Source organism: Chroicocephalus ridibundus, chromosome 5 (assembly GCF_963924245.1).
Source record: "Chroicocephalus ridibundus chromosome 5, bChrRid1.1, whole genome shotgun sequence".
NCBI classification, from domain to species: Eukaryota; Metazoa; Chordata; class Aves; order Charadriiformes; family Laridae; genus Chroicocephalus; species Chroicocephalus ridibundus.
This window is the reverse complement of record NC_086288.1, coordinates 5,799,047-5,812,181: the sequence shown is the minus strand read 5'-3', so window position 1 is coordinate 5,812,181 and position 13,135 is coordinate 5,799,047. Positions and strand designations below refer to the sequence as shown.

The following is a 13,135-nucleotide window of genomic DNA, read 5'->3' as shown; positions in this document are numbered from 1 at the left end:
TTTCTTTGGACTTTTATTCCCCAGCAGACCGGGATGAGGCACTTCAAGTCATCACCTGTAGGTATGCAAAAGCAAAAGGGCCTATCGGGGTATATAACGTCTACTATTGTATTTTCTATCTAGCATTTGTCTGGATGTGACGCGCGGGCATCAAACCCCAGGCCACAAATACACACCGATAAGGCAAAGCCTCACGTGAATGCCTGCTTACTTGTGCGAGGAGAAAAGCACCCCTAGCAGGTCTGAATGCTTCCGCGGGCAAAGGTTTCAAGTCCAGGCACTGAGTCAACTTCGTATCAGGGTAACAAGCTTCCAGTGAAGCTTACAAATACACGACGTTAAGAATCATTAAGATGCTTCTAGGTTTAATATACTACATACAGCGCATTCATACGGTAAGAAAGGGTTCTTTAACACGCAACAACACAATACTACTTTCAGACGTGGCCAGTAATTTGCCACTGCACCCACTAAAACAATTTTCTGAGAGATGTTCATGACCTTCTGCAAACAAAATCCTTCACAATATCTCAAGCCAGACAGTTTGAATCGCAGGTCCCCTTGAAGTCTGGGGGCTTTTGTCACGTATAGACAATATTAGACTTCAAGCATTCAAAAGACTGGCATAAAACTGAAATAGGAGAGCCAAATCAAGCCCACCGGAATGACAGTTGAGGCTGACGTACAGACAGAAAGTGCCTTAAAAAGATGGATTGGCTGAGAAACGCGTGTCAGAAATATTGTGTCTCCGCAGGACTGATGCTGAAACTCTCGTAAGCCCAAACATGGTGTTTAAAACAACGGCAGGGCAGCTGGGGAGCAAACGGAGGATCAAACCAAGCCTACGCTCGTTGCAGAAAACCCAAATTAAGATATTTTAAGATGTTGTGGATTTTGTCTCTGTTGAAGAGCTAGGACATCATTAAAGCATTCGACACTGTTTGAAAAGTTACCTTAGAATGCTTGTTGTCTTCTTTTTAACTTCGCTTGTAAAACCGCGTACTGCATCTTGATTTACTACAGAGAGCTTGGGGTGATAACTACAAACTTCAGTTTTTCTCCAAGTAACAAACAGAATATGGAAGTTTGATTTCCAGCAGAGATATCCAGACACAATGCTCGATTTTGAGGTTTACAATATTATGCAATGTTTGCTGTAGACATTTCCATTTCATTAGCATATTCTACTTTACATGAAATCCAGCAATGAATGCTGTCCCTGATCTAAGGCTAATCCTCTTTAAAGAGCTACAGGCTATATTACATGTGGCCACAGCCACGGTTATGCCACGGCTGAATCACTTTGAAGCCTATTGAACAGTGTTCCCTTGTGAGACTATACACAGAGCCATAAACCGACGCTCCCTGCGCTGTGAAATCCTACTCTTTTCATCACCGAGAGTTTCTGGAAGGGACAGACTCTCCCTGGTCCCAAACTGCACAAGAGGGAAGAGGTACGCGGCTGCCTTCACCACCTCTCAATGCCAATTTACAACCGGAGCCTATATGCCTACAGTAATACAAATGCCTTGTTCCTAAACGAACACCACCAGACAGCGACTGCTCCAAGGGAGGGTTATCAGAACAAAAAAAGGTAAAGATGAACCAGGCACCTGCTTCCTTGGGCAAATCCTCTCTCTCGCGGGCCAGCAAGGCTTCTGAAATATAGATTACAATGGCTCAACCTGAAAGGGTGACAGCCAGTATAACCCAGAGCGAGACAAAAGATGCCAAAGTGAGAATATTTACTGTAACGTGGTTCCCTCCTGTCCCCTCTTTCTGCTTCTATTTCACCTTAGATCCCCTTCTGCGGAGAGGCTCACGTTTATTTCAGCAAAGTTCACATTTATTTCAGGTCTATTTTTCAGTCACTTAGTTTTAGGATGCCAGCTAGAAAGCAGGAGCGATACCAAACTGATTCAACTAGAAACTACAGTTAAAGCCTACATCTGAGGAAAACGCATAGCGCTGTACTGTGACAGTAAGCTCCACAACATAAAGACATCACAGGTACAGTAGCTTGGGACACGATCATATATATCTTTAAAGAAAAAAAAAAAAAAAAAAAAGGGCAGGCTGCATCTCTCACAGCTGGGTGCCCTTAAACACTATATACTGAGATAATGGAATAGAGTTTTTATTGCCACGCAGCACAGACTGTGGAATCTTTAGCACCTTAGCAGCTATACAAATTCAAAGTGGGGGGGGAAATAAGAAACACTAGATTCCCTGATCCTGCTATGTATCAGCAAAAGACAGTTTATTTTAGTGCTCATCTTTAACTCTTCAAAATAACTTTCTTTGTTCAATTACTGCTTTTGAAGGGAGCCGAAAAGGTTGGCTCTGTTTAGTCTGCATTGTAGGCATGAAATTATCTCCATCTAAATGATGTCAAACCGGACAGAGTGAGCAGATTCAACCCCTGTGGTAAGATCTCGGTCCCGGTGGAGGGAACGTTTAAGCTCCTTGCTATCAAAATAGTATCTCATCCAAAAAGACGATAATCCAACCCATTTAGAACTGCTACTATATACCTAGGAGACAAGGCCGCACTGTCCCTCGTGTGGTGAATGTAAAGAAGCACAGAGATGGCGTTTTGGAGACTATTCCAAAGCACTCTGAAGTCGTGAAGCTCCTGCGTTCAGCCAAACCATTTCACTGACTGTCGGTTTTTACACTCCAATAGATTTGCTTCAGAGCAACAGGAAATAGAATTTTTAACGCTGCAAATAAGATTTTATCATTAGAAGCTTATAAATTCCCAGTCCAGTATTTAAAATACTTGCCACTAGCCATACTATGTACTGTGATGCCTTTGATTACTGCTGGTATCTGGCCACTTGGAGAAAAGTGCAGCTTCCTCAGTTTAGTGCTCCGGAAGAGGAAATAGCAAAGAGCAGGGAACATCCAACTGAAAGGCAAGGGTTATGACCTAGGAAGAACATACTCACCTCTACTGTAATCAACCTGGACCGTTGTTCTAGTTCTTGCAAAAAACACTGTTGGTCTCCTAAAGGTCACAGTCGATCAGTGGGATTATAAAGGTTGATCAACCCTCACTTGATGGTCGTAATACACTAGTCCAAGCCTTCTCTCGTTCAGCTCTTTAACGTGAGATTTGATGTGAAAGACGGAGCTTCAACTTCCCAGCATGCCCTCTATCGCACAGATCTCAAGCCAAGGTGTCACGCTGCATGCTGGGCTACCCACAGCAACACGGACTTCTCTTACACAAGCCTCGGTAAGGTTCAATCTCATACAGCTTGTGAATCTGACAAGGTTAAAAACTGAGCTATCATGAAGATATCATAGGTCACGTGTAGAAAGTTCACAGGATATTTGTAGGCGGGGAAAAAAAAAAATCACACATGAATTGCATAAGGCTTGGAAGCAATTACAGAAGTAAAGCCTTATCTGTACGCCAAGTATTTTCTCTCTCTAGTTTGAGAGAAGTTCTACCAAATAACAAATGTCGGGAGATGTATATGCCAGCTATAACTGTAGTAGCGTACGACTAGGGGAGCAAAATTTCAATTGGTAAATCACCTCCACATACAAAGGCAGGAGATGACCACCAAATAACTGAAAAGCTGGACTCACGGTTATCGGTAAACAAAGAACTCCAGTAGGGCTCGCCAACAAAAACCCCACAGCTTTCTAACTATTAGAAGACACAGGGGAATCCCGTGAGCACAGTTACGATCAGCAGCTGCGCACAGACTACACATCCCCATTTGTGCTTCTGAGTTGCACAAATTATTTTTTCATTTTCAGCTCTACTGAAATTCATTAAGACACTCTTGGAGAAACGTGATGCTCCAACACACTTAAGGCTCCAGGCTTTGTTCCAACTTAAAAAAAAAAAGACAGCACGGCAGAGCTGACAATTTTTCGTCTGTATCAGGGCTTAAAGATGATTTACTTTTCATTTTGAGCAAGAAGCAAGCACCTGTTCCATGGCACTGAGCCTCTCTTACACTTCTTTTTCCACTTCTTGTCCCATGAAAGCTGGAATTACAGGAGGTTCTCTCCCACCGAGTTGTATGAACCTTCCTCCAAAGGCATAGCTGTCAATAAGAAGGGGCTCCAAGTCACAAGGAACACCTCCTCCTCTTTCCACAGCGTCCTCGCTGTGCTGTCTTTTTCTCGCCCTAGATCTCTACCAGCTATTTCTGTTTCAACAGAATAAGGAGGGAAATGCCAAGGACCCACTGCTGGGTCTTGCCAACAGACAGATCAGTTTGTTCCACCTCCCAGTCTCTTCCCAGTGTTTATTTCCTGGCTGCCCCGCGACTGCATGGTTTCGCTTCTCCTGTAAGTCACTCCACAGGTGCCTATTCCTGAGCCGTAAAAGCAGACTAGGGAGAAAGAGAAAATAAGGGCAGTGGGGCGGATGAAAGGGAAAGAATCCAGATAGAGGGAGAATGGCCCCAGAGAAAAAACAAACAAAGGGTGGAGGGAGCGACAGAGGGAGTAGGAAGAACAATCAGGAGGATGGCGAGAGGGAGTAACAACAGACAGCAAGAGGGGCAGGAAGATGGAAGAGAAACTGAGATAGCAGACAGGCAAGAAAGAAGCCAAAGGGAGAAGCCAGAAGGGTTCAGAAGGAGGACCAAGGGCAGGCCATGATGTAGAAAAAGAAAAGGAGAACTCGGAGAGTGGCATAAACAAAGTCCATCTTGTAAGAAATAGTTCTCTTCAGTAGTCAAGGTGAGCTTCCTCATCAGTTTATTCAGGTCAAATGAGATGGGAAATGGATGTGTTCTTTTTCCTGAGTAAGCAAGGAGCAAAGTAGCCCATAAACATAGAGGGAACTGTGCTCTCTCTTCCTCCTTTGGAAGACCGTCTCTCTGCTTCATGGAGCGGAGCTGTTCTTGGCATCAGCATCTAAAATTTCAGTGAGCGCACCTCCGCCCTCTCGCGCTGAGATCCAGCTGAGTACGTTGCTTTCTTTTTGGAATACACGTGTCTTCGAGAAGGACCTATTTCTTTTCAGTTTGAACATGAGACACTTGGTTGCTGTACAGTAATAATAACTCACTGCAGAACCTAGCTACAGGTTGTTGGCGTACTCCGTTACGCCTTTCCCAAACACTCCTGGACGTCATCACTGTCATTACAACCATTAACTTACAAGTACCACAACAGCTCTTGCAATATCAAAATGAAGCTTCTGACTTAAAACAAAACTGAAACCTACAAAACACCAAAACCCCCAAAACAAACGGTGGTTCCCCATGTCTGGTCACACATTGCCACCTACTGGCTCCCGCCCCTGTACCCTCAACAGCACTAAGGTGCTTTGGATCCAGAAATGGGCTGTGAAGCAGAGAGGAAGAGCAGCAGGAGGGCAGAGGCTGGTATTTGAACCCTACGCGCACGTTACACGTGTAGGCAGTGAGTCTTATTATACCCTAGCATCGTCTACGCACAAGGAAACACGTCCAGCAGCCTGGATTTTATGGCCCTGAAGCAGCACTTCACTGCTAGCCTCACTAGAGAGGATGCACTTCCCATCTCTCGCACGCATGACAGGGAAACAGGAGCGCATTGCTCATGTCCCCTTGTGGCGAGAGGCCAACTCTGCAGAAAAACGGCATCTCTACGCTTTTTCCTTCAAACCAAACCCCACCGCGTTCAAACCCACTGCAAGTATTTCTAATGCAAAGTTCGAGATGAGAGGTCTCGCTAGGTCACCGCATCTGCTTCAGTATTCACACGATGGCACCGCTGACAAGCTGTACCAATGAGCGGGAGAGCCAGTAACCCAAAAAAAGGCCACCGGAAAACCACAGAAATCATCCTTATGCAACATTTACAAGTGCAGACACCCTTTACGCCCGCGCCTGTCCTGTCACACAGCTGGCAAGCCTAAGCGCTACATCTGCGCTTTCAATAACCACATGTAAAGCCTGGCCTTAGGAGGGAAGGACAGAACCGTGGCGAAATCTCAGCGCCACTGAAATCAGGTCAGACTTGGTGTCGGTCCAACAGGATAAAGAGACTTTAATCATGTCAATTTAAATAGCAGACGGAAATAGAAAGTTTCTTAGGGTTTTTAAAGCATAGGAAGGAATCTCAGGAAGGAAGATTTCACGTTGAGTCACTCGAGAAAGAAATAGCTCGAACATAGCTACCCAAAACCACTCCTTCCACTCACTAACCCAGAGTACGCCTTCCAGAACTCTTCTGACCTACCGTGAACTTCCTAGAAAGACAAAGAAACATATTGGCCCTCACTGACTCAGATTTTTAAGGCCCATCATGACTGAAAACAATATAAGAGTTCCCAGTATTTTTCCATTTTCCAGATTTGCCTATTTAGACTCTGGAGTTATCCAAAGCCTAATAAATAATTTTTTAGAAAAACATTACACCAGCGCAGCCAAGCCATAAGCACCCCAGTCTTTCAGCCTACGCATTACAAATACTTAATTAGCCTAAATGTCTAGCATCGATAATGTGCCACCGATAATTACACAGAGAAGCCACACCAGGCATACACAAGCAGGAAACATCCATTTAAAGTAAAGAGCATGACTTTTCCTAGACCTTCCTCCTCTTCAGGGATTGGCAAGACAAGGAATACAGGTGTCCAAAAACCAGCCAGCTGGAAGGCAACTTGAAAGGAGAGCATGGTTCTGCTCCATCTTTATTTTCATACCCCATGCCGTCTTCGTAATGCGGGGGAATGCCGTGTGCCACTGTGGTAAGGCTCAAATTTCCATGACCTCGATTATCCGTGTGGTAACTCCAGGGACATCAGAGTAGATTCACACTCCGGAAAAGGAAAAAGCACGTCTGGGTAAAGTCACAACCCCAGGGGACGAAGGGGTTGTGCAGACAACACAAAACAAGACAGCAGCGAGAGCTACTAGGTTAATGTTGACACCAGCTCCCCTGGCCCAAGTCCCAGCGGCTTGCTCACCACGCAGCGCAGCTCAGCCCTACAAAGCTTTATGTGCAGTTTTGCTTTTGACCAAAGAAATTTCAGTAAAAACAGGAAGGTATTGTTATACAGGAATGAACTCTAGTAAACCATGTAACTATTTTAGCAGGAAGTTCACACAAAAACCCCCCAAGCACAGAGTGCCCAAATTATTTTTTTTCCCCCCCCTCTCATACCGGGCAAACCTGGAGTTGTTTTCCTGAAGCTGGCAGCATTTCAACCAGTTATACACTTACAAAAGACAGAACCAGTAAATCCAGTTCCTGTTCTCTCCTGTACAAAATCACGCAGAGCTATATTTAAATCATAAGTTAATAAGGAATATGTAGTTAATATGAGGTTACATTGTCCTAGGAAAAAAAAAAAAAGGAAGAGTACTTACATACCTTAGCAGGTACAAATATTGAAATAATCCTAACAGAAAAGCTCTCTCGCAGTACGGGAAGCAGGCTGTTTCCGGAATCAAAGGGCTGACAGGAATTATAGCCATCAAGAAATGCAATAAACAGCAGGATTGCACAACTCCGGCTTTTCCAGAAGGCAGCAAAGTGCTTTCGTGTGAGCATACACACCTAGCCCTGCCTGCTGCAGGAAAGGCATTCTGCAAAGGGAGAAACGTGGAAGGAGCCGTTTTCCTTCCCTGCTTTTCAACGTGACTTCTTGCAGAACACAGTCTAACCCCTTCTTTTTTCTGATCCATGGGGAAAAGGCCATAGGCAGCAGATGTATTCGCCTGTGTACAGATAAAAGCTATTCCACAAGAACTACAAAGAAACTTATCAACCCAGGAGCCATTTACCTGCTTGTTGAATAAATAGAAGAAACCCACAAAATGAAACATTATTTACATGAACCAACATTATTTACATTTCACCACCCGTGCCAAAGCAATCAAACCTATCGAGGCACACCACTGTGCTCATCGCAACACTGTACAAGCACAGATAAGGGAGGACACTGACTATTTAGGATTCAAACTGAAATGGGTTTTTTTCTGCACTCTGCCTCTCGTTCTCCGCTTGGGAGTAATCTTGCTTACTAAGAAAAATGAAGCAGCCGAATGAAGAGAGACTTGCTCATTTTTTCCTACCAGATGGGCAGGGCCGCTTCAGGATTTCTAGTAAAATGGAAAGTTCTCAGCTCATCTTAGATCAGCATCCAAGGAAAAATTAGGTTTTTTCCCCCCCAAAGGCAGTGCAATGAAGTCTAAGCAGCACTGCTACAGCAAATAACCTAATATTTTAGAACACCTAATATTTTAGAACACCCGATTTAAGAACATCATCGCTCAACCGTTATGCTTATAGCGTGCTGCTTACTACAGCGTTTTACTCTTCGAAGTGTTGATATGGGGGGTGAAACTGAAATTATTTTGCCTGAAACCTGAGCCTGCAAACTCTGGATCATACCCTTAGCGTCGCTCGTGACCACGGGTTTGAATAAGTAACTCACGAGCGCCGGATTTTCAGACACCCGCGTACAACCTCAGACAGGGCTGAGGCTTATTTTTAATTTTTTTTTTTTTTTTTTCTCTTATCTCTCCTTCCGGCTTTTTGGAAAAACAACCCAAGGTCAACCTCACGGGGCGGAGGCAGTGCTAAGGCAGCGCCAGCGCCGCCCGCCCCCGGGGCCAACCCCCGCCACCGCCGCCGTTTCCCCGCCTTCCCGCGGAGGCGCCTGGGCGCCGAGGAGCCGGTGGAGCCCGCATCCCGCCCCGCAGCACCCGCCGGAGGGAAGGCGGCTGGAGGCGCTGCCGCCCACCCGCCCCACAGGTACGGGCACACCGGGGGAGGCGGGACGGAGCTGCCGGGGGCTGAGGAGGGTTTGGAAGACGAGCTGTGGGTCTGGCGAGGGTTAAAATACAGGTTGGAGAGCACAGCGTGGCGTTTGGGAGAGGCTAGAAGGAGAGACGACCGCCTTCCACGAGGCGCTGGGGAAGCGGGTTCTGCACCGTCCCTGCCTCAAAGTTCAGGGTCATTTAAAATGATAGTTAATTAACCAAACGCTTACGTTTTGATTTGCAAAAGCAAACTGGCAGAGCTCCCCGAGCAGTAAGTGGAAGGCAGAGCATTATAGCTCTTGAGTACATCGCTGAACAAACAGGAGCCCGGCGGTTCTCAAGTAGGGCATCCGTAATCCTAATGCTCCGTGTCACCCCCGGTCTCTAAAAATGGGGATAATGAGGATGTTGGGAGAAGGGAAAGAGGTAAAAATCACAACTCTCTTGACTCAAATTAAGGTACAGACAACAGCAGTGCAATGGGTACCTTAGAGTTGCAGGATTCGTCTGGATGTAACTGTAGAAAAGTTTCCTCCTCCAGTTGGAGCTCTCCGAAATCTGTCTCCTGTCCAAAACAACCGAGTAATCAGAAACTCCCGCAGTATTTATGTGAAATTGTGTCCAGTCCAGCCTCAATAAACCCTCAACAGAGGACGGGGCAGCTGAGCTGGGGATGCCAGAGGTGGCACACGAGCAGACAGAATTAACGAATGTAGCCATTTGTAAAGTTCATAAACGTGAACAAAGCCAACATTTTGTGTTGATCAAATACATAGTTGTATACACTGCACATTTATCAAAATATATTTCTTTATATTCCTGTGTTTTGCCCAGTCCTCATGCATTTCAGAAGCCAGTTACGGAAGCTGCTAACGGAAGCAGAACATGCTTTTAGAGCTGTTACCAAATTCAGCCCCAGCCTCGAGACAGAAACCTCTCTCCGCAGGCTGATCTGTGAACTCAGTGAAATGACTTGGGTTTCCCCCTTCAACTCAAACTGACCTCAAACAACATCTGGCATCCTCCCATTTAAGGAATAACCTGCCATCGGGCCATCTCTGTGTTTTCAAGTGAGCTCCAAGAGCTCGCTGAAGTTCTCTCTCTAACCGCCTAGGCTTGGCAGAGTCACTGTGGTAGCCTACTTCAAGTAAGCAAGCCGAGGTCGCTAAACCACTACTACTGAGTAAGTGTAAGGTATGAGAAGGAAGACATCCAAGTAAGGTATAATAAGGAAGCGATTTTGAGGTTTGTATAATAAGGAAGCGATTTTGAGGTTTCACACAGAAATTAACGCGCTGACATACCACCATTCACCATGCTTGGAGTTTATGTACAGTGGTATAATTCAGCCTTGAAAAAAAAAAACAAAACCGTAAGTCAGGTGATTCACCTACCCATAATAAAAGCCAGATTAAATTGCAAGCTGCTTTTCAGCGTCATTCACTGACTAGAGCTGGTGAGAAAGCTCAGAATCGGTGCGTGACGTGTCGGGAACTCACTGCAGTCTAGGAGAAACATGACAAGTTCAATGGCTGCTCACGCTTTTTGCCAGTGAGTTACCAAGAGCTCATTCTCTGGTTCCTACTTTAAGTATTTCGCCTTTTCTTTCTCTACACTAAGTTTCAGTGCAGGAAAACGCTGGCCTTGCACGTACAGAGGACCAGATCACTGTGTCTCCTAAGGTGTCTCAGATTTTATTTCGACACGCTGCAGTCGCTCAGACATTGGAACAGAATTTAGTTCATAAACAAGTGTCTCTGCGCTGCATGTGAGAAGCTTAAAAAAAACCCGAAAAACTAAACAACAAACCACAAACCAAAACGCCAAAGTTACTTGTTATTTCTAATGCCTCGTTAAGTACTTCTGCAGCAGATTGCTGGGATTTCTCCAACAGGCAACAGGGAAAGACCTAGAGTTGGGGGCAATTCCTCCTTTAGGTCTTGCTGATATTCCAGTTTTTGCAGTCCTTTTACATACTGTCACACCAGTCACTTTTAAACGCTTCATACAAGAGGTAAATTCAGAAGAAAGAGCCAAAGAGTGCTTCATACACATTTGAAACATTACTGCCTGCAGTCAGACGGCACGCGTAAGAGTCATTTGTCTGATAGGGTAGATTTAGATTAGATATTAGGAAGAAGTTTTTCGCTATGAGGGTGAGACACTGGAACAGGTTAGGTTGCCCAGGGAGGTTTTGGCTGCCCCATCCCTGGAGGTGTTCAAGACCAGGTTGGATGGGGCTTGGAGCAACCTGGTCTAGTGGGAGGTGTCCCTGCCCAGAGCAGGGGGGCTGGAACGAGATGGTCTTTAAGGTCCCTTCCAACCGAAACCAGTCTGTCATTTTACCTTCTATCCAGAGGACCACACTGTTAGCATCCAGGCCCAGACCGATGCTCCCTTTTAAGTCCAAAAGGTAAACCTGCTAAGTGACATGCATCTTCCAAAGATAAATCTACCTGCGAGATCCTCGTGAAGAGCTAGTCGGCAGCAATTTACAGTGGTGGGTGTTTTGCAGAGTTCTGAAGTGCTTGGCAGCCATTGCAGCAGAGACCGGCGGCTGGGAAGAGTTCAGCCCCGAGCAATCTGTCACTTCGCTGGGGTCACCCAACGAGTCTTTGGCAAAACGGTGGGAAATGATGGTTGCCATGGTGTGGGTAGGCTCAAGTCGCACTTCTTCGTTCCAGTGGTTTTGTTACGCTTCCTGGCAGCCAATTTGCTATTAATTGTCACTGGACAATAGTATATGAAGTCTTCTAATGCCACATTTTTAAAACGCGGTTTATTTTGGTACTGCAGTGATTTCATGCTGTGATTTTACTTCTCTCTTGTAGTTCTGAGGACTCATTTCATCATGACCTCTTTTGAAGAAGCTGGAACTGAAGAAACAGTAACATGTCTCCACATGACCTTTTACCATCCGTGCCAAGAAGACAAGATGATGTTTCGTTGCTTGAATTTCCGTAAGCGAGAACAGGTCAGGGTAGATGAAATGCCCAAGTTCGGCCGCGATTCTAATGTCTGCCGTTATAACTTAATGGACACTCGCGTTTCTCGGGTTCAGTTTGCAGTGCAGTTTTACAGGAAACTGGACAGCTCAGAATTTTGTTTTGAGATCAAGAACATGAGCAAGAAAACAAAACTGCTTGTGGACCAAACAGAACTGGGGTACTTAAACAAAATCGACCTGCCATGGAAGTGCATCATATGTTTTGGGGACTACCAGATTTTAGCAGAGATTGAAGAAGGGGAGTCCGTGGATTATTTTGAGACTTACTTACACTTGTCTGAAGTGCCAATCTTACAAGAAAGATGCCTGCCATCCCTGCTGCCTATACCGGAGAATGGCATTTCTCCTTCCTTGTTTCCTTCCCAAGGCAAAAGCCCCATGGAGATTGATGAGAACGAGTCGTGCTAGCAAGGAGAAGGAGGCTGGATCAGATTTTGATCAATTGAAGCCTGCGCAATTTCTGAAATGGAAGGCTGTCATCTCAGTCCACTGGTCTTGATGGTTTTCACCGCTGCACATCAGCCTTCTTACTTCTTGTTTTCGGCACGGCCACATCAGAACGTATTTTGTTCAACAGAAAGAGATTCCTGCCACTGTCTTCACCAGGACATCCGTGCTCTCTGAGCACCACTGTTTGCCATGTAACGTGTGGGAGACAGAGGGCCACCCAAATCCATCGCAGCAGATTCCATTCAAGAACTGCGACGGCACGCCTCGAAGGTATATTTAACAGGCGTTACTGTAGAGCACGCAGAACAGTGTTTTCACTAAGCAGGGGCCTAACGTCTCGCTGCATTTGTTATACTTTGTGCTTTGCTTTTGATGTGAAATTCCAAACAGTATTTTCAAGCCTACGTTGTAACTTCCCAGATTTTACAGCTTAGAAGCACTTTGTCAGCATAGTCCTTTAAACTTAATGTTTTTATTAACTTAGCAGTGAGATTTTTCTTCTGTTTTTAAAATGCGTGCAAATATGTATTTCTTGCAAGTTAACTGCTTTTGCTTGTGAATGTAAACACGCACACAGTGTCAGTGATCACGGTATGTAAAAATCCGGATAAACTTTATAATAAAAGCATTTGGTTGCCGAGCAGGGACCTGCTGTCTTCTACAGCTACAATCTAAAAGCACTTAATGGTGAATAAAATTATTTCCAGGACAATCCAGATAAGAGATTTTCACAGGCACTATTCTGCACTTTCTAAAAGCGGACATTGCTCCAAGATAAGAGTTCGCTAAAATACTTCCAGCAAGTTTTCTACCTCTACCCCCCACCCCAAGCTCTCTTACAATTTTGTTTTCCTTTAACTATTTCTCAGGTTGTTTCAGTTAAGTTTTTCTTTGCTAGGGGCTCAGCTTTTCAGTGGCGCTTGTTTTTTGTCAAGTATTTCAGTTTGCC

The 13,135-nt window shown here is 45.2% G+C and overlaps 2 protein-coding genes across 5 annotated transcripts in view; one reads left to right on the top strand and one right to left on the bottom strand.

Annotated features, from left to right (window-relative positions):
• The window catches only part of ALPK1 (alpha kinase 1), a 46,369-nt gene extending 36,934 nt beyond the window's left edge, over window positions 1-9,435 (bottom strand). Inside the window, exon 1 of one of the 4 annotated variants that reach the window (XM_063335840.1) lies at window positions 9,217-9,435. The gene's annotated coding sequence lies outside the window, so the exon portion shown is untranslated. Of the gene's footprint in view, window positions 1-953; window positions 1,019-6,552; window positions 6,921-7,335; window positions 7,470-9,216 lie in introns of those variants that run through there. The other 3 variants (XM_063335838.1, XM_063335837.1, XM_063335841.1) reach the window with 3 other exon arrangements.
• On the top strand, window positions 8,599-12,911 carry TIFA (TRAF interacting protein with forkhead associated domain). The gene is made up of 2 exons (XM_063335842.1): window positions 8,599-8,721; window positions 11,561-12,911. Exon 2 carries the CDS (start codon window positions 11,581-11,583, stop codon window positions 12,142-12,144), a length of 564 nt encoding a protein of 187 aa, XP_063191912.1. The 5' UTR covers window positions 8,599-8,721; window positions 11,561-11,580; the 3' UTR covers window positions 12,145-12,911.
• The last annotated feature ends 224 nt before the right edge of the window (window positions 12,912-13,135 follow it).